The 26,880-nt window shown below is 42.4% G+C and overlaps 1 protein-coding gene across 1 annotated transcript in view; it reads right to left on the bottom strand.

The window, feature by feature from the left end:
• The window catches only part of MAPK8IP2 (mitogen-activated protein kinase 8 interacting protein 2), a 106,220-nt gene that overhangs the window by 19,369 nt on the left and 59,971 nt on the right, over nt 1-26,880 (bottom strand). The window contains exons 3-8 of the mRNA XM_069765497.1: nt 15,234-15,482; nt 12,715-12,787; nt 10,575-12,419; nt 9,605-9,680; nt 6,151-6,320; nt 4,680-4,789 (exon numbers count right to left, since the gene is read on the bottom strand). Coding sequence (XP_069621598.1) covers nt 4,680-4,789; nt 6,151-6,320; nt 9,605-9,680; nt 10,575-12,419; nt 12,715-12,787; nt 15,234-15,482 — 2,523 coding nt within the window. The remainder of the gene's footprint in view (nt 1-4,679; nt 4,790-6,150; nt 6,321-9,604; nt 9,681-10,574; nt 12,420-12,714; nt 12,788-15,233; nt 15,483-26,880) is intronic.

Here is a 26,880-nt window from a genome sequence, read left to right on the forward strand (position 1 = left end):
TGAAGATATAGTCAAAGGAAAAAAGCAATATGCAAAAGCTAGTAGATCACCTTTTAAAAATATCAATTTATTGAATACATTAGTGACAAACCAAAACAGTACATTATATTAAAAACATTTAAAAGAAGCTACAAGCCCAAACAATGTAACACATAGGTGACATAATATAATAAGACAAGCACATAACCTCATTTAGCCATGTAGATGTGATGCAGTGACCCCTGTTACAGCTAGAGGGCGCTACATGTGCTCCTCAGGATATGCATGGAGGCATATCTGTAGTTGTAATGGTTGAACTAGCCACACACACCTCCCACCTGTGGGAGTGGCTACGAGTAAATAATGTGACCATGTGGGTCACATGGGGAAAAGATGGATGGACCGGAGTGGTCTGTGTACCAGGTCCTGGAGGGCCTCTTCGTTGGGAGGTCCTGGGAGTAAGACTAGATCCCTGAAGAGCACATGGGGAGGCCTTGGACCTTGGGGGCCTGTGTGTTGGACGGTCCCAGATGGGGATGGACTTCCTGAATAGCGCACAGAGAGGACGCGTGTGCAGAGTCCGTGATGACACTGCGTTTGGGGAAGCTACAGCCCATCTGAGGATCTGGACTGTCAGGTGGCCTGGTGAGCAAGGCATTGCCAGGGACGGTGATCCCAGTTCGGCAGCTTTCCTGAGAGAAAGAGTACTGACAGGAGTCCGTGTATGGAGCAGGAGCTCCTGGAAGGTAACCCAGCGTATGGGGAACCATGCAGTCACCCATGGTAACTGGACGGAGTAAGGTCCAGCATGATTAGAGACTGCAAACGTAATGTCGTATGTTGGTGCCTGTTGTGCTCCATGGACATTAATGAACTGTATGGCGCGCGGTCACCCATGATAACTGGACACAGAGGTTCGGCGTGTTTAGTGACCACATTTCAAAGCCGTATACTATGATGTGAAGATTGATGTAAAGACTGTGTGCTTGTTGTTCATATTTCTGTGGCTTATGACTCCATAATAAACCACATGGACTGTTAAAGTGAAAACCCGTGCCTAAGTGCTTGAATCCCGTGCCAAGCGAGTGTTCCCCAATACTCAGTAAGTGCAATCTTACATATGGTGTAGAATGCAGGCAACGATCCAGGAAGCACGTGTGAGGTGTTTGCTGTGGCTCGGCAGGAAAAAGATGGATGGACCTGAGTGGTCTGTATGCCAGGTCCTGGAGGGCCTCTTTGTTGGGAGGTCCTGGGAGTAGGACTAGATCCCTGAAGAGCACATGGGAGAGGCCTTGGACTTGGGGGGCCTGTGTGTTGGACGGTCCCAGATGGGGATGGATGTCCTGAATAGCGCACAGAGAGGACGCGTGTGCAGAGTCCGTGATGGCACTGTGTTTGGGGAAGCTACAGCCCGTCTGAGGATCTGGACTGTCAGGTGGCCTGGTGAGCAAGGCACTGCCCAGGATGGTGATCCCAGTTCGGCAGCTTCCCTGAGAGAGAGAGAGAGTACTGATAGGAGTCAATGTATGGAGCAGGAGGTCCTGGAAGGTAACCCAGCGTATGGGGAACCATGCAGTCACCCATGGTAACTGGACGGAGTGAGGTCCAGCATGATTAGAGACTGCAACCGTAATGTCGTATGTTGGTGCCTGTTGTGCTCCATGGACATTAATGAACTGTATGGCGTGCGGTCACCCATGATAACTGGACACAGAGGTTCGGTGTGTTTAGTGACCGCGTTTCAAAGCCGTATACTATGATGTGAAGATTGATGTAAAGACTGTGTGCTTGTTCATATTTCTGTGGCTTATGACTCCATAATAAACCACATAGACTGTTAGAGTGAAAACCCGTGCCTAAGTGCTTGAATTCCGTGCCAAGTGAGTGTCCCCCAATACACTCAGTAAGTGCAATCTTACAATAAAAAATATATGACACACAAGGTATCCATAGGTTGCAAATAGAAGGTATATCAAATGCACTAAACAGACACAAAATATAATGCAATGCAAAAGGTACCAAAAAATGTTCAATCAGTGGCTAAGAGATAACATGATAATCATCAGAAGCCAAATGGCCAAAGTACCTAGGTAAAAATAATGTGAAAAAGCATAAGGTATACCAGGCGTAGGAGGCAAAATGTGAGCCTAAAAGATAAGGAACCTTTGGACAAGGCAAAGAATATGAAATGAGGGATGAAGACCCCACGTGTATCCACACCTGCTGTGGCTTCCTCAGGGGTAGGGGTGAATGAATATACACCTTGGCGTCACTTTTATATAGGCACAAATCAAATGGAATATGAAACACACAAGGTATAAAAATACCTATCCGAGGCAATGATGGAGACCGGGAGCAGCAAGTCGGCGTCCAGAACTCATAATTGTGCATGCGTGACATGTCAGAGGATCAGTGCACAAGTACACTCAGTACGTAACTTACACTAGGCATGTGCCAAAAGTCCAGGATTAGTGTAAAATCAAATGATGTCAGTGCTGTCATAGCCCATAGCATGCGTGCACCACTACGCCAAAGCTAATGAATAAATTACATGGCATTGGAGTTCACGTTAGGTTGAATGAATAAGACACCTAGTTCACAATGTGCATGCGCCAGGATGCAAGAAGCAATAACTACTTTACATTATACAACATCAGCACTCTTATAACATATATTATATGCACGCTAGGTTATGTGGAATATTCAAAGAGCTACATAAGTTAATACCATCCAAAGGATGCCCACATGTAAATCATTATGGGAAACAGAAAAATCCAGCCTGACATGATGATGTAAAAAAGTGCATACCATACCATTGCCTGCTGGATCAAGCTGGCTATTATCCATGCCTATAGGGCTAAGACCAGGGTGGCCCTATTTAGGATTATGGCGTAAGCTACGTGAGCGGTGGGAGTCGTCATCAGGCATTGGCTTTACAGCTCTGTAAATCAGCTACTTGGGCAACGGTGCATAGATTTTCTAAGTTTTACAGGGTCCACACTTTTGACAGATGCAAGTCTTGGTGGGAAGGTTCTGCATGCGGCAGTAGCCCAAACGTTCACTTGAGTTACGGCGGAAGACTAAGAGGTAACTATGATATTTAATTTTTTTCCACCCTATGAACAGCTTTAGGACGTCCCATGGTTCAGTGTCCTCCAACGAGAGGAACGAGAAAAGTATATTTTTGGTACTTACTGTAAAATCTGTTTTTCGTAGTCTTCATTGGTGGACACAACCTCCTCTCTTAGTTGCCTGGCTATGTTTCTCTTTTCTTTAATTCTATTTTTTTCTCATCCTACTGCTTTCTCACAAAACTTAGGAATCCTGACTCCGGTAGGCGAGGTATAGTCTGCTGTGGAGGAGCCAATTTTATTTACATGCAATAATGGTGTCAGCCTCTAGGTGGCAGCAGACTATCCCATTGTTCTGTGTCCCTCAACGAAGACCAGGAAAAGCAGTTTTTATGGTGAGTACCAAAAATCTACTTTTCTCACTGTATCTGCTGGTCCAGGAAGCTGGATAAACATGAATTAAACAATATTTACCTACAGATTATCACTATATCTGCAGGTAGATAGCATTTCTGGAAGAGACAGGTCCCCATTAAAGAGGACCTTTCACCAGTTTTAACAAGATGAAGAGGCTGCAGAGCTGAATAAAATGTTGTTTTTCATTTTTTATTTCTCATCTTCACTGTGGAAATATTAGCTTGTAAAGTTTAAGCAAGAGGGATTTAGCTGAGATTCGTCTCTGGAGGGCTGTTACTTTTTTCCTGAATGAATTTGACCAATCATAGGCAAGAGGCATACGGTAACACCATAGGAGAGTGCCAAAACCGTCTTTCTCTGTGTGAGACATGTAATAACACACACAGACCTGTTCTCCTAACTGATCCCACTGCCGGCATCTACTGTGATGACAAGTGTGGAATGGGAGAATAGCAGAGAAGAGCTGTGTGTTATTACAACCACCTCTGCAGCTGCAGCACTCATCTCACAGCCGTCTCTACTACCCCTCCCAACATACTGACAGTGCATTGAGATGAGAGCTGCAGATGAGGAAGTTTAACATTTTTGTAATGATACACATCTCTACTTTTCTCCCCCGAGTTTGTAATTACAGTAGATGCAGACAGTGACATCAGTGAAGAAGAGCAGGGCTGTTTGCTATTACAAGTCTCACATAGAAAAAGCCAGGTCTGACATTCTCTGGAGGCATATTCTCTTTTTCCTTTTCCCCTGCTTATACAGTAATTAGTCAATGTAATGCAAGAGTAAAAGTACATGCCCATCTCTGCTAACGCCCCCTTGGATGAAGGGGAAATTGGAATGTAAACTTATAAAACTAATATCTTAGTAACAGAGAAGAGAAATTAAAAACTATATTTTACTCAGATCTTCAGTCACTATTCTAATATGTGACCAGCTTAACTTGCAAAAACATGTATTTCAGTTTTGCATGTATCCAATTATAACACTTCGTAGTTTGGTAAAATACTATGTTAGTCTTCCTGATACAGCTGCTAAAAATTCCTCGCCTAATCTTGTCAAATGCCCTCGCATTGCAATAGCATTAGGTATTTTTGCATTACACATTCTTCCAATTAGCCATATGGATTTGATTAATATGCATGGTAAATATTATTAAAAGCTGGGATATATGGAAACCCGGAACCACAGCCTATTATCTTACTTCCTTACCTTTTGCATGGCTGCACACAGAATTCCGTTGCCCTGGTGATGTGGAACTTCAACAGAACCCAGAAACTGCACATCAAACATCTGGACCCAAGGAGAATTGCCTTTAATCACTGTACAGAAATTATGAAATGCATTATTAATATGGTAGAAACATACTGTAGATAAAGGGCAGTAAGCAATTAGAATACATCTAATCATCTACACTGTCATCACTGCATTTGAAGATCAGGACAAAAATCTGGAGAGATGACGATAGTGGTGTTTTCAACCCTGATTTCTCATACATGATTTTCCATGAACAAACGTTCATTGTAATCAATACATCTTGGAATAACAACAATTTCCATAAGTGTATGTGTTTTTAATGAAATGTTCCTGTGCTGAGATAATCTTATACATGTGCCCCTGCTGTGTACTGTGTAATGGCCGTGTCTGACCGTACAGGAACATGGTCTGATCATACCACATCTCCTGGGCAGGGGAGGAAGCAAAAGATTATACAGACATTACAGCAGCGCTGATTCTTTTTGTGAGGTAAAACATTTCCCTGCCGGTTTTTAAATAATGTTTTTCTTCAAAGAAAGAATCAGCTGTGATTCCATGCTGTCCTGTCTGTATACTCTTTTGCTTCCTCCCCTGCCCCAGGAGCTGTGGTATGATCACACCATATTCCTGCAAGGTCAGACACAGCCATTACACAGTACACAGCAGGGGCACATGTATAAGATTATCTCAGCACAGGAACATTTTATTTTCCGTACATATATCCAATTGTGGAAATTATTATTATTCCAAGATCTATTGATTAAAATGAACTTTTCTTCGTGGGTAAACCCTTTTAAGCATGGCTGTAAACATGAGTCTCAAAGAGCATTTTGTTAGGTCCACAGTGAATTCCAGAGAAAATGGCGCATGAGACCATCTTTTAGTCACTTCTCTATAAAGGAGTCAGGGTCGGTTCCTTCAGCTCGTTTTGCAATTTTTCCCAGAAAAGGCAACAGTGAAAAACTATCACAAGTGGCAAATAATGAAATGTATAAGGTCAAAATGGCCATTGTAAATGAGGCATAATGAGAAAATACTGGAATCCTAAAACATACTATCAACTCTCCACAAGTGGCAAATAATGAAATGTATAAGGTCAAAATGGCCATTGTAAATGAGGCATAATGAGAAAATACTGGAATCCTAAAACATACTATCAACTCTCAGATGTCCACATACGTTAAGGGATATTCCTAGCTCAGATATTTATCTCATATCCACATGGTAGGGAAGGGGGGGGGGGCTACCTTGTCAGGCAGGATAGGGTTTGGGGGACCCTCCCTTTCAACCTAGGTGTGGTTTCATAAACCGACTTGCATCTATTAGACATTTGAGGAATATGAGATAGATGTATGAGATGGGACTCCCCCTTTAAAACACAACATCATATTTATCTGTTCAAGATTCAACCTATGTAGAACCTTACCAACATTCTCCTTCACTGGACATACAACTTCATGGGCATAAAATGAGGGGAAGATCCCTCTCTCTCCCGTCCTCATGTTATAACCACGACACCATGAACCATCCTCACATTCTACCAGTAATGGGTCATCAACATCTAGTTCAAGCTCATCTTCATGACGAGGAATAAACCTAAAAAACAGAGTCACAGAAAGTAAAATGATGACTGCCTTCCCAGCGTAACTGCATACAATGTTTACAGGGAACCTGTTACCTTATTAATTATCATCAATTACAGTGGTCTTGTCCTCATTATTATCTACCTTTCTTTTTTTTTTTTTTAACAGCCTTCAGCCCAATTTCGAGCCATGGCAACTTGATGGATGAACAATCTGTAGGAAGATCAATCTTGTGCAAATATAGATAGGTCCACCATGGTCTTCTCTGCCATTTTCAATAGTATCAAGCCATCAGGTTGCTGGTCTTTGTTTTTGACTTATTCCTTCTAATCTTCTGACCATGATGTCCTTCTCTAGTGATCGCGCTCTTCATATGATGCGTCCAAAGACGTCAAGTCATAGCTTGGTGATCATTACTTCCAGTGGCATGTATGACTTGATTTGTTTAAAAATTGATTTATTTGTTCTTCTGGTCATCCATGGTATTGATAACATCCTTCTCCAGCATTGCATTTCAAAGGTGTGGATTCTTCTTCTGTCTTGTTTCTATATTGTCCGGAGCTTGCATTCTTTTTTTTTTTTTTTTTACAGAAGTCAATATTACCACTAAATAGGCTCTGAAGAAGCTCTTGTCTAAGGCTACTTTCACACTAGCGTTTTCTGCAATCCGTCACAATGCGTCGTTTTGCAGAAAAAACGCATCCTGCAAAAGTGCTTGCAGGATGCGTTTTTTCCCCAAAGACTTGCATTGACGACGCATTTGCGACGGATTGCCACACGTCGCATCCGTCGAGCGTCGTGCTTTTGCGGACCGTCGGGAGAAAAAAACGTTACATGTAGCGGAACTCCGCCCCCACCTCCCCACACCTTACAATGGGGCAGCGGATGCGCCGGAAAAATGCATCCGCTGCCTCCATTGTGCAATGCAGCAAACGCTAGCGTCGGAATCTCTCCCCGACGCATTGCGACGGGGAGATTCCGACGCTAGTGTGAAAGGAGCCTAAGTGACACACTTCTCTGCACATGCAAATGTTTAGTCTTGGTGTTTTCAAGAATTGTAAAGGCCATCAGTGATTTTGCTGGGCTTAGTACCCAATAATCATTTTTTTGGAGACCGAAAAAAGAATGATCAATGAATGCCGCTTTTGCCAGTGACAACACAGGACGCTCTGCTGACAAGTACCTCCGTATACAAGTGGTAAATCGATGTTGACTATTTGCTTCGAATGGTAGATATCCTGTGTACGGATGGGGTCTGTATGATACAGCTGCTACGCTTTCTTGGTATTCTGGGCAGTAATTGTTGGCAGTAATTTGTAACTCTGTTATTTTCACATTACTATACGATGCCATTTGGCTATTCTGAAGATAACGTCCAATATCCAATTACACTTTTATGATTGCTTAGACCAAAAATTGAAGAATAAATCAATTAATTTGTGGATTTATGATGGTAACGATGACATGGAAGCAACCCTTTATAGAAGAATAATTCTTTACTTTCTGTAAAGTTTATTCATTTGTCATACTTTACTGGTAACAAAATAATTTTTCCAAAGAGAAATCAGCAGCTAACACTTAAGATTAGAAGGATTAAAATAACATAATAGTTTCAATCAGCCACAACACTTAAAACAACTGCCTAATATACAGGTCTCCCCTCTTCTTGCCAAAACAGCTTTGACTCATCCAAATAACATCTTAGGCCACGTTCACATGTTCAGTATTTTGTTACTATTTTATATCAGTGTTTGTAAGCTTAAATCAGGAGTGGAAGAATCAGAAGAAAAGTATAATAGAAACACGTCACCACTTCTGTATTTTTCACATACTCTTGATTTTTGCTTTCGAATACCGATGTAAAATACTGACTATGACCAAATACTGAACGTGTGAATGTGGCCTTAGGCTGGAGCTACACAAAGACATGTGTTACACAAAAGCCAATCGCTGTGATTTCAGTGTCATGCAACACATGTTGACCGTGTAGCCCTATCCTAAGATTGTTCTGCGGTATTGGCCACCAAGATATTAGCTGATTTCCTGTTAATTGTCGGGTGGGACCTCCACAGGTTCGAATTGTTTTCAGAGTAACCCAAAACCACTTGATCGGACTGAGATCTGAGGAATTTGGAGGCCAAGTCAATACCATGAATGCTTTGTCACGTCTCTCAAACAATTCCTGAACAATTGCTGCTGTGTGACAAGGAGCATTATCCTACTAAATAAGGCCATTCTGTAGGATTGAACCAGACGGCCTAGTTTTTGTTCCACACGCACATCAATTAATCGTGATGTATTCTTGAGGGTTCATAAATCCTTTGCTGGTTCAATTGTTGTCTTTCCCTGAACCACTTATGGTATCTGCTTACTATTGTGGTCTATTAAGGCAATGAAGAACCTTAGTGAAGTCGCTCAGATCAATAAGCTTTGTTTGTTACGCTTTGACAATTGCCATTGTAACTAAGTAATCAAAGTTATTAAACTCACCTATAGGTGGTATTAATGTTTGTTGTATATTCCAGGTATATTTTGTGTTTAAAAGTTATGTTCAAAGTCTTTTGACAATTACTGTATTTTTCGGATTATAAGATGCTCCGGATCATAAGACGCATCCCAAATTTTGAGGATAAAAAAATGTTTTTTTTAATAAAATGGTGGTGATTCTGAAAATCCATGCATCTTATTGCTTACCGGAGGTGGTGACTGCAGTGAAGCGGGGTCCCAGGGTCGGATGAGGTGGTGTTCCGGTGCTGCTGCAGGTGTCTGGCACTGCGGGGGTGTCCGGCAGTGTTGCAGAGGTGTCCGATGCTGCTCCGGGTGTCTCCGGTGCTGCGGGGGGGCTCTGCTGACATTTTGTGAAAGGTCAGAGCCCCCACAGTTCCATGGTTTCCTGTGCGGTGGACTCAGGGAAAATGGCCGCTGGGGGGCGGAGCATGCACAGATGGAGATCTCGGGAACAGCCGGGCACCCGCAGCACCGACGGACACCCCCTCATCTCAGCCTGTGGCCTTAAGCAATGGTACTGGTAAGGTATATCCGCATTATAAGATGCACCCCCATTTTCCCCCCAAATTTGGGGGAAAATAAGTGCATTTTATTTAACTGAAAAATATGGTAATAGTTAGTAAAATTGATTTGTGAATTTATAATAAATTGAGAAATTTTACTAGATAAATTGTAAGGAAAAATGATGCTCAAATTGATTACTTTGGAATAGTTTATAATGCAGGCAGTCCAATTACAAAGTTAAAAACATGCTTAATAAAGAAGTACTATGGGATAAAATTCTCATACCTGAAAACAGCTCTGTGTGTCTGTTCTCGTTCTTCTCCATTGAGTACACAAGAAAATAACCCAAATGACTCGGTGCCTGTAAGAAGACCAATTAACAACATAATCAACAAATCGTGCAAGGCACAATAAATAAAACACTGTACATATATCAGAAAATATCCTTAGGATAGGTCATCAGTATCAGATCAGTGGGGGTGCGACCCCCGAAATTCAGCTGTTCCTGACACCAGCAGCTGCGTATGATCAGTTGTGGAAACACACAACTCTGTCAACTGAATCATGGCCATGGATAGGCACTGTATATCTGCCCCCTATTCGAATCAATAGGGGGCAGATTTGCAGTACTCGGGTGTCGCAACTACGCATTTGGCAGAGCTGTGTAGTTCTGCTCCGAGACGTTGTGCAGGACAGTTTGTGGATTAAGTCCGCGCTGCCACAATAATACAGATTCAAATGTAATGAAAAGCTCTGGTGGTTTATTTATTTATTGAATAAACCACCAGAGCTTTTCATTACATTTGAATCTGTATTATTGTGGCAGCGCGGACTCAATCCACAAACTATCCTGAACAACGTCTCTGAGGTCACCTGGGCGGCCAGTGGATCTGCAGCAGCCGATACGCACATGCTTTTGCCTTACACCATCAGGTGAGCAGCTCCCTGAAAAAAAACTGCACTTAATCTGAGGATAAGACCCTATATGCGCTTTTTGTCTACCTAATCTTCTAGTTCTGCTCCGAAACAGAGTACATCCGGTTGGCACAGGAAGCAACTGATCAGCAAGGCTGCCAGGTGTCACGCCCACAACAATTAGATATTGATGACCTGTCCTAAGGCTAGGCCATCAATATATAAGTCCAGGACAACCCCTTTAACTAAAACATACAACTCAAGAGTAACGATAAGACCTCTTTAAAATGACAAACTAATGATTCATCACATACATACTGGTCATAAATCATTAACTTACTTGATGATCGTGATGTGCTGTTAACGAAAACATTGAGAAACTTCTTGGAAAAAGGCATGTTAGGCTCTGGCGATGAGTCTTCAGATGAAGACTCATTTTCATGGACTTCCACATCATCTCCAAATTCATCATCATCCAAGTCACATGTATCACATGCTCTAAGAAGATCACTGCCATCACTCAGTATAGATGTACATCTCTGGAGACTAACCAGCTCAAGTTGGGTGTGCTCATCCACCACCAAAGTGTATTTCATTGAATCGTAGGCCAAAGAGTCATCTAGGATTCTCGATTCACCTGTAGACCGCTCCAGAAAAGTTTCTTCCCCAGCACAATTATGGTAAGGTGAACTCTTTAGACTTCTGTAATATGGAATATCTTCATCTTCCTCACCCGTAAAATCTAAGTTAAAGCCATGATTAGTTTTTGCTGTTGAAATGTCCATTGTGGGTTGATTTTGGTCCAGCTCTTGACAAAGATCATCACATAGATCATTATCCTCTAGGATGCCAGAATCTAAGTCACGATCAATATCCCAACCATCTCTTCGTTCCTGAAGAATTTGTTCTGTCCCAGGCCAAGGTTTCTGTTCAGTTATATGCTCTGGAGACTGTGGACGACACTTTGTTGTATGGGATAATCCCTCCAGTTGTACAGGAAGTCCCTCAAAAATTGGAGTTACAGTGTCACATGAGTCATGCAGAACATACAAACCAGGACCACTTTCCTCTCTATCAAGACGATTAAGAGAATATTGTAGTGTCTCCATATCTACCAACTCTATACTCTGTTCATCTGCTTCTAGCTCTTCTGAGGGCTCCTTGGAACTTGCAAGTTCAGCCTCAATGTCTGCATCAACTGTCTCGGGATCCAGTTCAGAGGCAGGAGAAAGTGTATCACATGATGGACTTGTCTGCCTTTGAAAACACTCATCTGGACATGAAATAGGATATGATCCTTCAGAAATCATCTTATTTACCAGGTTGCTGAGCAGCCAAGGGGAGTCTGAGTCCTCACTTAGGTCAGCTTCTGATTCAGAGTCTGAGTCATATTCACTATTAGCATCTGTTTCTGGCATAAGCTTAGGCCCAACAGGTAAGTAGAATGAGCGACGTATACTTTCCAGACTACGTTTGTTCTGATCTGCTTTCTCCTGACATAGACCTTCTTCATTCCATGTGCTATATTTCTCTTCTGGCTCCATCATCAATGGTCCACGTTCTTCTTCCTTGTCAAGTAAGATAGAGTCTTTGATTCCTTGACGGCCTCTGTCACCCACATGATCTGGTTCTGGATCAGAGGTTGGAGAACTTGCCTCTTCAATAGAGTTTGTAAGGTGAGAAGACCTTCCACTGCTTGACTCACTGGTTAAGTCCAGTTCTGTTTCTGATATTGATGAAATCATATTACCAACAAGTCTACCTCCTTCACAAGCAAAGGCTGCTTCTATTTCACCTTCTATGTCTGAATCCGAGCCTGGGGAACTCAAGTCCTGACTACAATGTCCTGTTAGCAGGAATCGACCTCGACTAGTCAAATCAGCCTCAATTCCAGGATCAGAAGATGGAGACGTTGTTTCGTTAGAAGAATTTGATGGATGTCCTCTTGTGTTTCCTCTCTGCTCAGGACTCAAATCTTCCAGATTTTCTTCCAGTGGTGCAGATACTCTCAACTCTAAATCTGATGACCAAGGCCCTTCTTGGCTAGATACATGATGTCTATCTGGAACAATCCTTGAAACCTCAGTGACTTCTTCACTATCCAAATTTGTCTCAGCATTTTCACGGTCATCTTCTTTTTGAGTTACCAGATCAGCATGGGTAATCTGGGTATGGGATGCCAGTTCTGTAGATTCAAAATTTGGTCATTAGTTTAATATATACTGACAATCAATAATTACATATGGGGAGTTTAAACCCCAAAAATGCATGCAACAAGCATACTGCACCTTGAGAGAAAGTGTGATGTCAAAACATGAGGTGAAGGGAGCAAATAAATGAATTTCATTCTACAACAAATTATTTTAAGATGAAAAAAGAAACATTCTCACCCATGAGGATGACATAAAACTAATACAAATGAAGAAATCGAGGAAAGTACTTATAGACAGCCATGCAAAGAATGAGTCTAACTCTCTCACCAGTCTCATTCCTCTCAGGATCTGCCCAGCTGTCACTCTGAGAAATGAATCCACCGTTGTTGTTAAGTGTGTCCTGAGATTCAGAGAATAGAATATCTCAAAATTATCTAATGTCATTGGTGGCACCCAACATATGGCAAAATAACCACAAAAAGTACATTTTCATAAACTCCCGTAAGAATTGAGTTGTGATCTTTTGTTTGTTATTTCTGCTGGAACTTTATAAATAAACTGACAAGTAGATGTGGCCATTTGCCTTATCAAAGGGGCATGGCTATGTCCAAAGTGCAAAGGTGTACAGTCAGCACCGACTGAACAGTCTGTGTGTAGAGACACACCACCAGCAGGTAACACCCAGTTGTCAATTTATTTATACACTTGTAGAAGGAATATCAGAGGAGTAGCTCAATGCAAAGTTTAAAGTTCACATTTGATATGACCATAAATCAGTTTAGAAGAAAGTTCAAGAGTTGGGGTTACAAACCCAGTCAAAAGAAGCTCATGGACAGATACACTAATAACTCATTCTGCAGCCAGAAGAAAACAGTGATACTTAGAGGCTGTAGAAGCCAAAAGGCTCAACAGAGTGTATCTAAAATGTTTTGTTTTGCTTTTTTAAAGTGAATACAAAATGCATGCATTTATATTAGTTTCCTCAAAATATCAAATCCCTTCAATTATTAATAAATATATAAAAAAAAAACTACAAGGCAACGCTAGAAAATCTAGTGATTATAGGAGGAGAATGAAGAAACTGATTAAACACATTAGTGGTGTATCTCCATTAAATGTTTCTTATACAAATTCTAAGAATTAAAAAAAACGACATGAAGTGGAATCCAAATGGATGCAGAGTAGTAAGGAAAAGGTCAACAAAAGAAAATCTGAAAGGTCAATGAAAATAAGGGAGCCAGACTTTATTATCACTACATAATAAGCCTCATTGATACAAGTATTTCTAACAATTTATTACTCTTTTAACAGCACAATTAGTTGTGGTATAATTCTCGGACATTTATTATTTATCTCTTGCCCCAGAGTGGACATCCAGTGTGTAAAACCTACAAAACTAGGCATAGCTTCATTGTTAGAATGAGACACTTTGACTATGCCATATGTTAAAGGGGGCAATCAAGTATCCATATAATTTATAGGTCCACCTCTTTATGGTTATAAATTTCTTTCAAGATGTGTTACTTTGTATAAATGTTAGGTGTTATCTCCTAGCCATGGCATAAATATTGATTGGAGGGGTTCAATCAAAGTGACCCCCAATGATTCAGAGAACGAGGCTCTAGATCCCAGGAATCGAGCACTGCAGAGCCATGTCTTCAATGAAGCAATGGTGTGCATGCGCAACCTCAGCTTCATTCAATATATATGGGACTGCATTAAATAGCCAAGCACTGTACTTGGCTTTAGAACTGTACTCGGCTTTTTCCGCAACTCTCATAGACAATTAATGAAGCAAAAGTGGAGAAAACACACGTCTGCTCCATTAAAGACAGTGCTATTCAGAGTCAGGCTCCCAGCAGGAACCAGTGCTTATTCTCAGGCTCAGAGTGGTTGACTGCTAAGACCTCCAGCGATCAGTAAATTATCCCCTATTAGTTAGAGGATATCTTACAATTTTCAGACTAACCCTTTAAATAACAGAAAACCACTACTTTAAAAGCTATAACTTTGGCATGGACAAAATTATTTTATACATGTTGGTGATTACCTTTAGTTAATAAAATTGTTTCAGTTACAGTCTGCAGTCTTGATTCATTCATTTCAGACCCCCTGATATGCTCTTTGCAGCCTGCTTCAAATGTTTTTCTTGTGAGAGTGTCTCTCCCAGTAATATAGGCTGGATGTCAGGACTGTGTGTGTGAAGGATTTTTTTCTTGTGAGTGTCTCTCCCAGTAATATAGGCTGGATGTCAGGACTGTGTGTTTCATTTTCAGACCCCCTGATAGGCAGTTTGGAGCGTGCTTCAAGTTTCAATTTTTTTTCTTCTGAGAGTGTCTATCCAAGTAATATAAGCTGGATGTCTGAACTGTGTGTGAAGGATACTCATTTCTTTTTCATGTACTTACCCCCCTTTATGACACCTATTTTCTCTGCCCTCACTGATATTGTACATGCTACAAAGCACTAGCACTAAGCAACAAAAAGGACTTACAGACATCTGCAGTAGCAAAACGGTAGCAAATTTTTAATGAAGATTATTTAAAAAGTTGCTTGTCTTTGCATTTGGGAAGCAAATGAACAATAAGACTATTTTGTGTTAAGGTGTACATAGCCTTTAAAAATAGTTAATCGCCATTCTACAACTTATATCCAGATCTGTAGGCTCTGGAATCAGTGTTTGGTATGATCTCTATACAGAACAAGCAGGTAATTTAGTGTTCCAGAAATAATTAATAATGTGACAGTCTGGGTAACTACTTTTTATGACTACGACACTGTGTAGCATTCATGCAATCTATACTCTCTTCCTAAGTTTTTATATATACAATCTTTCAATGTCTTACCTGTGTTCGCGGGGCACTGAGTCTCAAGGTGCATGGCCTGTTTTTAAGGGTATCTTCAGGTGGAAGGGGAGAAGGACTAGGTGATGGAGGTACCTCCACTTGTTTCCTGTTTTCTTGAGGTGGGATCTCATCTTCCTCCTCTTCCTCATCCTCATCTTCTTCCTCATCAATCATTTCAAATTCCTGGAAATCCTCTTGGAAAGTGCAGATGGCACGTGAAGGATCACATCTCCCAAAGCCAAGACCCTCCTGAAAAATAAAATAGTCATAATTTTGACATCACTTGCAGACAAAAGTGGTTAATGCCTAATGACAGCCCAACATGTAAGATAACTTTGTTCCTTCAGTACCTGTGATTTATAAAGGAACCATATAATAAATTTAAGTTGTTTAATGAAATGGAGCAGGCTTATTTTTAAGGATTATTTTGTAGGTGAACCCCTTTAAAATCATTCCAAGGCTATGGGCATCTTACATTTTTTTTATGTTTTAAAGGGATATTAAAGTAATGGAATATTTGGTATCGACTGTCTAATGTGTATTGGCTCCAGACAATTAATTGTCAGTGGAATTAAGGATCCAGCATGTCCAATTTCAGACTGAAAATCTTTTCGTTTACTGGGAGATAAGCCGCCAGCAGAGATGTCTGCCAGCACCTCTCAAAGTGAACACAGGAGCATTCGGCATACAGCTGTATAATTAATATGGCGGACTTAACAGTCAATGAACAAATTTTGCCTCGTCTAATACTGTATATATATCTCCTCCATCTGCTCTGTACTTTCTCACTGGTGTACCTGAGGGGTGCAGGATGGTCATTTTACCCTAGACGCAGTTGTTCGGCTGCCTGTGGTGGTCTGAGGTGTCTCCCAGGCAGCAGTATTTCCTTCACCCCCTCCCTCGATTGAGATTCAGATGTTAGTCAAGTCAGCTGTCAAACTGACAGCCAGCTCAAGAAAGGTGTAAAACGCTGGCTGGCTCCCAGACAATGTTTGAGGAGACGTTTTGAGAAAATATTTGAGGTGACAGTATGGTAAAGGGGGGGAAGGTTGTAAGGAGACAGTATGGAGAGGAGAGGAGGGAAAAATATGTAAAAAGACAGGTGTGAAATAGAGGGGTGTGAGGAGACATTATAGAGAATGTGTAGAATGGGGGTATATAAAGGTGGGCAGCATGGGAAGGCAGTGTGGGGGGAGAAAAGTGTGCTGGGACAGTATTTTGTGAGAAAAGTGTGAGATGACTGAGAGGGGAGAAAGATGCTAGTGTGCAGAGACCAGCTGTGGACGTGAAAAGTCATTATGGCATTTGTACAAGATGAAGAAGAAAAGAAAGGGAACAATAATAATCTTTGTGGTACTGACTATGCCTCATCAGTACTGTTGTTCCTGTGATGGCTGTTAACAACAACCTGATAGCAACAACTCCTATAATCTCTTTATGGCAGGGGTCACACTTGTAAATGACATGCGAGAAACTCGCATGAGTCTCTCACATCAATACCCGGCATAGCCGCCGGCACTCAGGACCAGAGAGTGTGGCTGCATGTATTTCTATTTCTGTATTTCGCATGTGTGGGGTCGCACGCATTCAGCAAAGCATCACATTAGACAAGCATCAAGTTAAAGGGCAGTTATTCCATGGCAGGAAACTAATATCCATCTCCTCTCTTTACACAGGTATGCACTGAATATCCCCAGCTCTCCCTGGATCCTGAATGTCTTTGTACATTGCAATGATTTTCTATGTGTCAGCAAGCACCCTGAATGGTAATTTCATGTCATTCAACTCCTTTGCTAGAATTCATCATCAGTTACATGGTTTTCAGTACTCATTGTTGTAGCTCCAGGGGGGGTGTCTCTGTAGATGTTTATCACAGGAGAGGTGTTTAGTATAGAGATGTAATCAGGACTGCATCTTTGATCATCTATCCACACCAAGATGTGTTGAGCAGCTGTCCCTAATTTATAACTAATCAGCTCCCATAATCCTGCTGTCCTCTCCCTGCACTAGGGGCCTATAAATTTAGATTCATTCTTAGGGATTCACGGCATGTGTGGGGTCGCACGCATTCAGCAAAGCATCGCATTAGGCAAGCATCAAGTTAAAGGGCAGTTATTCCATGGCAGTTAGTCAGGGCAGGAGTCAGGTAACCCACACTCTGCTCTCCCTTCTATCCATGTGCTTTATTCCTATCCTCCTATGTTCCCTTGCAATCCACAGTCACCGCCCCATCCCCCACCATCACGACTCATATACATCAGCTCCTCTCTCCTTCCCTCTCCCATGTACAGCCCATTTTGCCCAAACACACTGCACAAAAAACTTCTTAAAATTCTAAAAACTTCTTGCTTTTTATCTTCCAACTCCTACTGATTTTGGGAGACATCTCCCCCAACCCTGGTCCACCATCCCACAACCTCAACTGCTACCCTATCTCACATCAAAACCATTCTAACCTGATTAATATTACTTGCACTCCCTCATCTCCTTCTTTTAATTGTGCCCTTTGAAATCCACGGTCTGTATGTAACAAGCTTCCTTTCCTGCACAACTACTTTCTGAACATCTCTCCAAATCTATTGGCCCTCAGTGAAACCTGGATCCAGGATTCTGACACGGTCTCCCCTGCTGCCATTTCCCATGGTGGCCTACAATTCTCCCATTCCCCGAGACCCACAAACAGACCTGGTGATGGAGTCAGCATACTCCTCTCCCCACAAGGCACCTTCCAGGTCATCCCCCCAGCTCCATCACTCTTATTTCCTTCTTTTGAGGTCCACACCACAAGGCTCTTCCATCCCCTCTCCCTCAGAATAGCGGTCATATACCGGCCCCCAGGCTCATCCACCCACTTCCTGGACCATTTCTCTGCCTAGCTGCCGCACTTCATGTCCTCAGAACTCCCAACCCTTATCCTGGGAGACTTCAACATCCCCATAAACAACCCCACTTTTACATCTGCATCCCAGCTTCTATCACTAACCACTTCACTCGGCCTCTCACAGCTTTCAACCTCTGAAACACACAAGGACGGTAACACCCTGGACCTGGTCTTTGTCCGGCTGAGACCACCTTGACGATGGTTGATGGGCTCACACTATTTGGCCAATTTCTGTGCAAAGCGTCTCAAATATTTTTCCTAATGTTCAAAAAGCCATTTTGCTATTCATATTTCATGTATTTCATATTCGACATGCTTTGGCAAAATAGAGTGCAACCTTTTTTTGTATATGGAGGTAGCTGCTTCTGGTATGCACCTATTCACACTAGTTTGGATGTGCCACTCGTTTTTCTGTCATTTCTATGTTAGCTTACTGACTGAGCACTCCTCCCTTCACCATGTGGTTTTTAATTACATCTAATCACACTTGGTTCCAGCCAACCCATATATGTAGGCTTGACTGAGAGAGGTGTCCACATTCACCCATGCATACAGACATTAGCCTTTGGTAAGTGTTCACATTTGGACAGGCAGGTCAGGGACCCATCAGATTAATGAGACCACCTTGACGATGGTTGATGGGCTCACACTATTTGGCCAAATTCTGTGCAAAGTGTCTCAAATATTTTTCCTAATGTTCAAAAAGCCATTTTGTTATTCATATTTCATGTATTTCATATTCGACATGCTTTGGCACGAGAGAGTGCAACCTTTTTTTGTATATCCTACACTCCAAAACAAGAAGAGAATGTCCAGCTTCACTGAATCCGTAAAAAAGAGTTTTCTTTATTCACAAACTTTAAACATAGAGGATACAGATTTCAGCACAAACCATATGGGTAAGAATCTCAACGCGTTTCTGGAGACTAAGCTCCCTTAATCATGGCATGATTAAGGGAGCTTAGTCTCCAGAAACGCGTTGAGATTCTTACCCATATGGTTTAAAGTTTGTGAATAAAGAAAACTCTTTTTTAAGGATTCAGTGAAGCTGGACATTCTCTTCTTGTTTTGGACTTTATACGCCTGGACACAGCGGGTCCATGCTCCTGAAGTTTGGTTTATGCATCACGGGTGAGCTGGCTTATATTTCTTCTTTCCAAATATCCTACACTCCTACCTACCATTCAGTCAGAAATCTACTGAATTAACCCTCATACACTTTCAGATTTTCAGACTCCTTACACTCATCACTGTCCCCAATCTCCACTTTTTCCTGTCCTGATCTGGCGGTACATCACTTCAATGACACTCTTAGAAGTACCCTGGACCAAGTAGCTCCCCTCACCATCCGAACCTCCAAACACAGAGTAAAACAGCCCTGGCTCACTCTCCACATTTGATCCCATCACAGAAGAAGAAGTCTCCAGGCTCCTCTCTTCTTCTCGTCCGACTACATGCACTACCGACCCCATTCCCTCTCATCTCCTCCAGTCTCTCTCTCCAGTCGTCACTACTAACCTATCTACAATCTTTAATCTCTCACTCTCCTCAGGCATTTTCCCATCCTCCTTCAAACACTCTATCATTACTCCATAGTAACATAGTAACATAGTTAGTAAGGCCAAAAAAAGACATTTGTCCATCCAGTTCAGCCTATATTCCATCATAATAAATCCCCAGATCTACGTCCTTCTACAGAACCTAATAATTGTATGATACAATATTGTTCTGCTCCAGGAAGACATCCAGGCCTCTCTTGAACCCCTCGACTGAGTTCGCCATCACCACCTCCTCAGGCAAGCAATTCCAGATTCTCACTGCCCTAACAGTAAAGAATCCTCTTCTATGTTGGTGGAAAAACCTTCTCTCCTCCAGACGCAAAGAATGCCCCCTTGTGCCCATCACCTTCCTTGGTATAAACAGATCCTCAGCGAGATATTTGTATTGTCCCCTTATATACTTATACATGGTTATTAGATCGCCCCTCAGTCGTCTTTTTTCTAGACTAAATAATCCTAATTTCGCTAATCTATCTGGGTATTGTAGTTCTCCCATCCCCTTTATTAATTTTGTTGCCCTCCTTTGTACTCTCTCTAGTTCCATTATATCCTTCCTGAGCACCGGTGCCCAAAACTGGACACAGTACTCCATGTGCGGTCTAACTAGGGATTTGTACAGAGGCAGTATAATGCTCTCATCATGTGTATCCAGACCTCTTTTAATGCACCCCATGATCCTGTTTGCCTTGGCAGCTGCTGCCTGGCACTGGCTGCTCCAGGTAAGTTTATCATTAACTAGGATCCCCAAGTCCTTCTCCCTGTCAGATTTACCCAGTGGTTTCCCATTCAGTGTGTAATGGTGACATTGATTCCTTCTTCCCATGTGTATAACCTTACATTTATCATTGTTAAACCTCATCTGCCACCTTTCAGCCCAAGTTTCCAACTTATCCAGATCCATCTGTAGCAGAATACTATCTTCTCTTGTATTAACTGCTTTACATAGTTTTGTATCATCTGCAAATATCGATATTTTACTGTGTAAACCTTCTACCAGATCATTAATGAATATGTTGAAGAGAACAGGTCCCAATACTGACCCCTGCGGTACCCCACTGGTCACAGCGACCCAGTTAGAGACTATACCATTTATAACCACCCTCTGCTTTCTATCACTAAGCCAGTTACTAACCCATTTACACACATTTTCCCCCAGACCAAGCATTCTCATTTTGTGTACCAACCTCTTGTGCGGCACGGTATCAAACGCTTTGGAAAAATCGAGATATACCACGTCCAATGACTCACCGTTGTCCAGCCTATAGCTTACCTCTTCATAAAAACTGATTAGATTGGTTTGACAGGAGCGATTTCTCATAAACCCATGCTGATATGGAGTTAAACAGTTATTCTCATTGAGATAATCCAGAATAACATCCCTCAGAAACCCTTCAAATATTTTACCAACAATAGAGGTTAGACTTACTGGCCTATAATTTCCAGGTTCACTTTTAGAGCCCTTTTTGAATATTGGCACCACATTTGCTATGCGCCAATCCTGCGGAACAGACCCTGTCGCTATAGAGTCCCTAAAAATAAGAAATAATGGTTTATCTATTACATTACTTAGTTCTCTTAGTACTCGTGGGTGTATGCCATCCGGACCCGGAGATTTATCTATTTTAATCTTATTTAGCCGGTTTCGCACCTCTTCTTGGGTTAGATTGGTGACCCTTAATATAGGGTTTTCATTGTTTCTTGGGATTTCACCTAGCATTTCATTTTCCACCGTGAATACCGTGGAGAAGAAGGTGTTTAATATGTTAGCTTTTTCCTCGTCATCTACAACCATTCTTTCCTCACTATTTTTTAAGGGGCCTACATTTTCAGTTTTTATTCTTTTACTATTGATATAGTTGAAGAACAGTTTGGGATTAGTTTTACTCTCCTTAGCAATGTGCTTCTCTGTTTCCTTTTTGGCAGCTTTAATTAGTTTTTTAGATAAAGTATTTTTCTCCCTATAGTTTTTTAGAGCTTCAATGGTGCCATCCTGCTTTAGTAGTGCAAATGCTTTCTTTTTACTGTTAATTGCCTGTCTTACTTCTTTGTTTAGCCACATTGGGTTTTTCCTATTTCTAGTCCTTTTATTCCCACAAGGTATAAACCGCTTACACTGCCTATTTAGGATGTTCTTAAACATTTCCCATTTATTATCTGTATTCTTATTTCTGAGGATATTGTCCCAGTCTACCAGATTAAGGGCATCTCTAAGCTGGTCAAACTTTGCCTTCCTAAAGTTCAGTGTTTTTGTGACTCCCTGACAAGTCCCCCTAGTGAAAGACAGGTGAAACTGTACAATATTGTGGTCGCTATTTCCTAGATGCCCGACCACCTGCAGATTTGTTATTCTGTCAGGTCTATTAGATAGTATTAGGTCTAAAAGTGCTGCTCCTCTGGTTGGATTCTGCACCAATTGTGAAAGATAATTTTTCTTGGTTATTAGCAGAAACCTGTTGCCTTTATGGGTTTCACAGGTTTCTGTTTCCCAGTTAATATCCGGGTAGTTAAAGTCCCCCATAACCAGGACCTCATTATGGGTTGCAGCTTCATCTATCTGCTTTAGAAGTAGACTTTCCATGGTTTCTGTTATATTTGGGGGTTTGTAACAGACCCCAATGAGAATTTTGTTACCATTTTTCCCTCCATGAATTTCGACCCATATGGACTCGACATCCTCATTTCCTTCGCTAATATCCTCCCTTAAAGTGGACTTTAGACAAGACTTTACATAGAGACAAACCCCTCCTCCTCTCCGATTTTTACGATCCTTTCTAAACAGACTGTAACCCTGTAAGTTAACTGCCCAGTCATAGCTTTCATCTAACCATGTTTCGGTTATTCCCACTATGTCAAAGTTACCTGTAGATATTTCTGCTTCTAGTTCTTCCATCTTGTTTGTCAGATGTCAAACTCCGTTACTAAAGAAACCCGCCCTCGACCCATCCTGCACAAATAACTACAGATAAAACTCCCCTTCATCTCTAAACTCTTGGAGTACCTAGTCTACTCCCGCCTTACCCATTACCTCTCCATTCACTCCCTCCTATACCCTTCACAGTCTGGCTTCCGCCCCCTACACTCGACAGAAACTGCACTCATCAAAGTGACCAACGACCTTCTGACAGCAAAATGTAACAGTGACCACTCTCTGCTCATTCTTCTCGATCTTTCTGCAGCTTTCGACACTGTTGATCACCTTCTCCTACTCTCTAGGCTCCAGTCACAAGGCATTAACCCCTTCCCGACCCATGACGCCACGTAGGCGTCATGAAAGTCGGTGCCAATCCGACCCATGACGCCTATGTGGCATCATGGAAAGATCGCGTCCCTGCAGATCGGGTGAAAGGGTTAACTCCCATTTCACCCGATCTGCAGGGACAGGGTGAGTGGTAGTTTAGCCCAGGGGGGGTGGCTTTACCCCCCCCCCCCCCCCGTGGCTACGATCGCTCTGATTGGCTGTTGAAAGTGAAACTGCCAATCAGAGCGATTTGTAATATTTCACCTATTATAACGGGTGAAATATTACAATCCAGCCATGGCCGATGCTGCAATATCATCGGCCATGGCTGGAAACACTAATGTGCCCCCACCCCACCGATCGCCCCCCCAGCCCCCCGATCTGTCGGGTACACTGCTCCGGCTCCCCTCCGTCCTGTGTGCCGCTCCCCCCGTGCTCTTGTCCGCTTCCCCCGTGCTCCAATCACCCTCCCCCGTGCTCCAACCACCCCCCCTGCACTCCGATCCACCCCCCCCTGCAGTCCGATCCACCCCCCCTGCAGACCGATCCACCCCCCGATGCTCCAATGCACCCCCCCGTGCTCCGTTCCACCCCTCCCGCGCTCCGATACACCCCCCCATGCTCCGATCCCCCCCCCATGCCCCCCCCCCACCCCATCATACTTACCGATCCTGCCGGGGTCCGTCCGTCTTCTCCCTGGGCGCCGCCATCTTCCAAAATGGCGGGCGCATGCGCAGTGCGCCCGCCGAATCTGCCGGCCGGCAGATTCGTTCCAAAGTGCATTTTGATCACTGAGATAGATTATATCTCAGTGATCAAAATAAAAAAAATAATAAATGACCCCCCCTTTGTCACCCCCATAGGTAGGGACAATAAAAAACTAAAGAATTTTTTTTTTCCACTAATGTTAGAATAGGGTTAGGGGTAGGGTTAGGGGTAGGGTTAGGGTTGTGATTAGGGTTATGGCTACATTTGGGATTAGGGTTAGGAGTGTGGGGGGGTTAGTGTTGGAGGTAGAATTGAGGGGTTACCACTGTTTAGGCACATCAGGGGTCTCCAAACGCAACATGGCGCCACCATTGATTCCAGCCAATCTCGTATTCAAAAAGTCAAATGGTGCTCCCTCAATTCCGAGCCCCGACGTGTGCCCAAACAGTGGTTTACCCCCACATATGGGGTACCATCATACTCAGGATAAACTGCGCAACAATTACTGGGGTCCAATTTCTCCTGTTACCCTTGTGAAATTAAAAAAATGCTTGCTAAAACATCATTTTTGAGGAAAGAAAAATGATTTTTTATTTTCACGGCTCTGCGTTGTAAACGTCTGTGAAGCACTTGGGGGTTCAAAGTGCTCACCACATATCTAGATAAGTTCCTTGGGGGGTCTAGTTTCTAAAATGGGGTCACTTGAGGGGGGTTTCTACTGTTTAGGCACACCAGGGGCTCTGCAAACGCAACGTGACGCCCACAGAGCATTCCATCAAAGTCTGCATTTCAAAACGTCACTACTTCACTTCCGAGCCCCGGCATGTGCCCAAACAGTGGTTTACCCCCACATATGGGGTATCAGCGTACTCAGGAGAAACTGGACAACAACTTTTGGGGTCAAATTTCTCCTGTTACCCTTGGGAAAATAAAAAATTGCAGGCTAAAAGATCGTTTTTGAGAAAATATATATTTTTTTTTTTTCATGGCTCTGCGTTATAAACTTCTGTGAAGCACTTGGGGGTTCAAAGTCCTCACCACACATCTAGATTAGTTCCTTTGGGGGTCTAGTTTCCAAAATGGGGTCATTTCTGGGGGATCTCCAATGTTTAGGCACAAAGGGGCTCTCCAAACGTGACATGGTGTCCGCTAATGATTGGAGCTAATTTTCCATTTAAAAAGCCAAATGGCGTGCCTTCCCTTCCGAGCCCTGCCGTGCGCCCAAACAGTGGTTTACCCCCACATATGGGGTATCAGCGTACTCAGGACAAACTGGACAACAACATTTGGGGTCCAATTTCTCCTATTACCCTTGGCAAAATAGGAAATTCCAGGCTAAAAATTCATTTTTGAGGAAAGAAAAATTATTTTTTTATTTTCATGGCTCTGCTGTGAAGCACCTGGGGGTTTAAAGTGCTCAATATGCATCTAGATACAGTGGTCTTGTATGTCTTCCATTTTCTAAAATGATAAAAAAACAGACAATGTGATTTTCTGGATTTTTTTTTCTCAGTTTGTCTCCCATAGTTGAGGTCTACCTATGATGTAAATTACAGACACCTCTCATCTTTTTAAGTGGTGGAACTTGCACTATTGCTGACTGACTAAATACTTTTTTGCCCCACTGTAAGTTCCTTGGGGGGTCTAGTTTCCAAAATGGGGTCACTTGTGGGGAAGCTCCAATGTTTAGGCACACAGGGGCTCTCCAAACGCGACATGGTGTCCGCTAACAATTGGAGCTAATTTTCCATTCAAAAAGTCAAATGGCGCGCCTTCCCTGCCGAGCCCTGCCGAGTGGCCAAACAGTGGTTTACCCCCACATATTAGGTATCGTCATACTCGGGAGAAATTGCCCAACAAATTTTATGATCCATTTTATCCTATTGCCCATGTGAAAATGAAAAAATTGAGGCGAAAAGAATTTTTTTGTGAAAAAAAAGTACTTTTTCATTTTTACAGATCAATTTGTGAAGCACCTGAGGGTTTAAAGTGCTCACTAGGCATCTAGATAAGATCCTTGGGGGGTCTAGTTTCCAAAATGGGGTCACTTGTGGGGGAGCTCCAATGTTTAGGCACACAGGGTCTCTCCAAACGCGACATGGTGTCCGCTAACAATTGGAGCTAATTTTCCATTCAAAAAGTCAAATGGCGCGCCTTCCCTGCCGAGCCCTGCCGAGTGGCCAAACAGTGGTTTACCCCCACATATTAGGTATCGTCATACTCGGGAGAAATTGCCCAACAAATTTTATGATCCATTTTATCCTATTGCCCATGTGAAAATGAAAAAATTGAGGCGAAAAGAATTTTTTTGTGAAAAAAAAGTACTTTTTCATTTTTACAGATCAATTTGTGAAGCACCTGAGGGTTTAAAGTGCTCACTAGGCATCTAGATAAGATCCTTGGGGGGTCTAGTTTCCAAAATGGGGTCACTTGTGGGGGAGCTCCAATGTTTAGGCACACAGGGTCTCTCCAAACGCGACATGGTGTCCGCTAACGATGGAGATAATTTTTCATTTAAAAAGTCAAATGGCGCTCCTTCCCTTCCGAGCCTTACCATGTGCCCAAACAGTGGTTTACCCCCACATGTGAGGTATTGGTGTACTCAGGAGAAATTGCCCAACAAATTTTAGGATCCATTTTATCCTGTTGCCCATGTGAAAATGAAAAAATTGAGGCTAAATGAATTTTTTTGTGAAAAAAAAGTACTTTTTCATTTTTACGGATCAATTTGTGAAGCACCTGGGGGTTCAAAGTGCTCACTATGCATCTAGATAAGTTTCCAAAATGGGGTCACTTGTGGGGGAGCTCCAATTTTTAGGCACACGGGGGCTCTCCAAACGTGACATGGTGTCCGCTAAAGAGTGGAGCCAATTTTTCATTCAAAAAGTCAAATGGCGCTCCTTCCCTTCCAAGCCCTGCCGTGCGCCCAAACAGTGGTTTACCCCCACATATGAGGTATCAGCGTACTCAGGGCAAATTGGACAACAACTTTCGTGGTTCAGTTTCTCCTTTTACCATTGGGAAAATAAAAAAAATTGTTGCTAAAAGATAATTTTTGTGACTAAAAAGTTAAATGTTCATTTTTTCCTTCCATGTTGCTTCTGCTGCTGTGAAGCACCTGAAGGGTTAATAAACTTCTTGAATGTGGTTTTGAGTACCTTGAGGGGTGCAGTTTTTAGAATGGTGTCACTTTTGGGTATTTTCAGCCATATAGACCCCTCAAACTGACTTCAAATGTGAGGTGGTCCCTAAAAAAAATGG

Source organism: Ranitomeya imitator, chromosome 4 (assembly GCF_032444005.1).
Source record: "Ranitomeya imitator isolate aRanImi1 chromosome 4, aRanImi1.pri, whole genome shotgun sequence".
Lineage (NCBI taxonomy): Eukaryota > Metazoa > Chordata > Amphibia > Anura > Dendrobatidae > Ranitomeya > Ranitomeya imitator.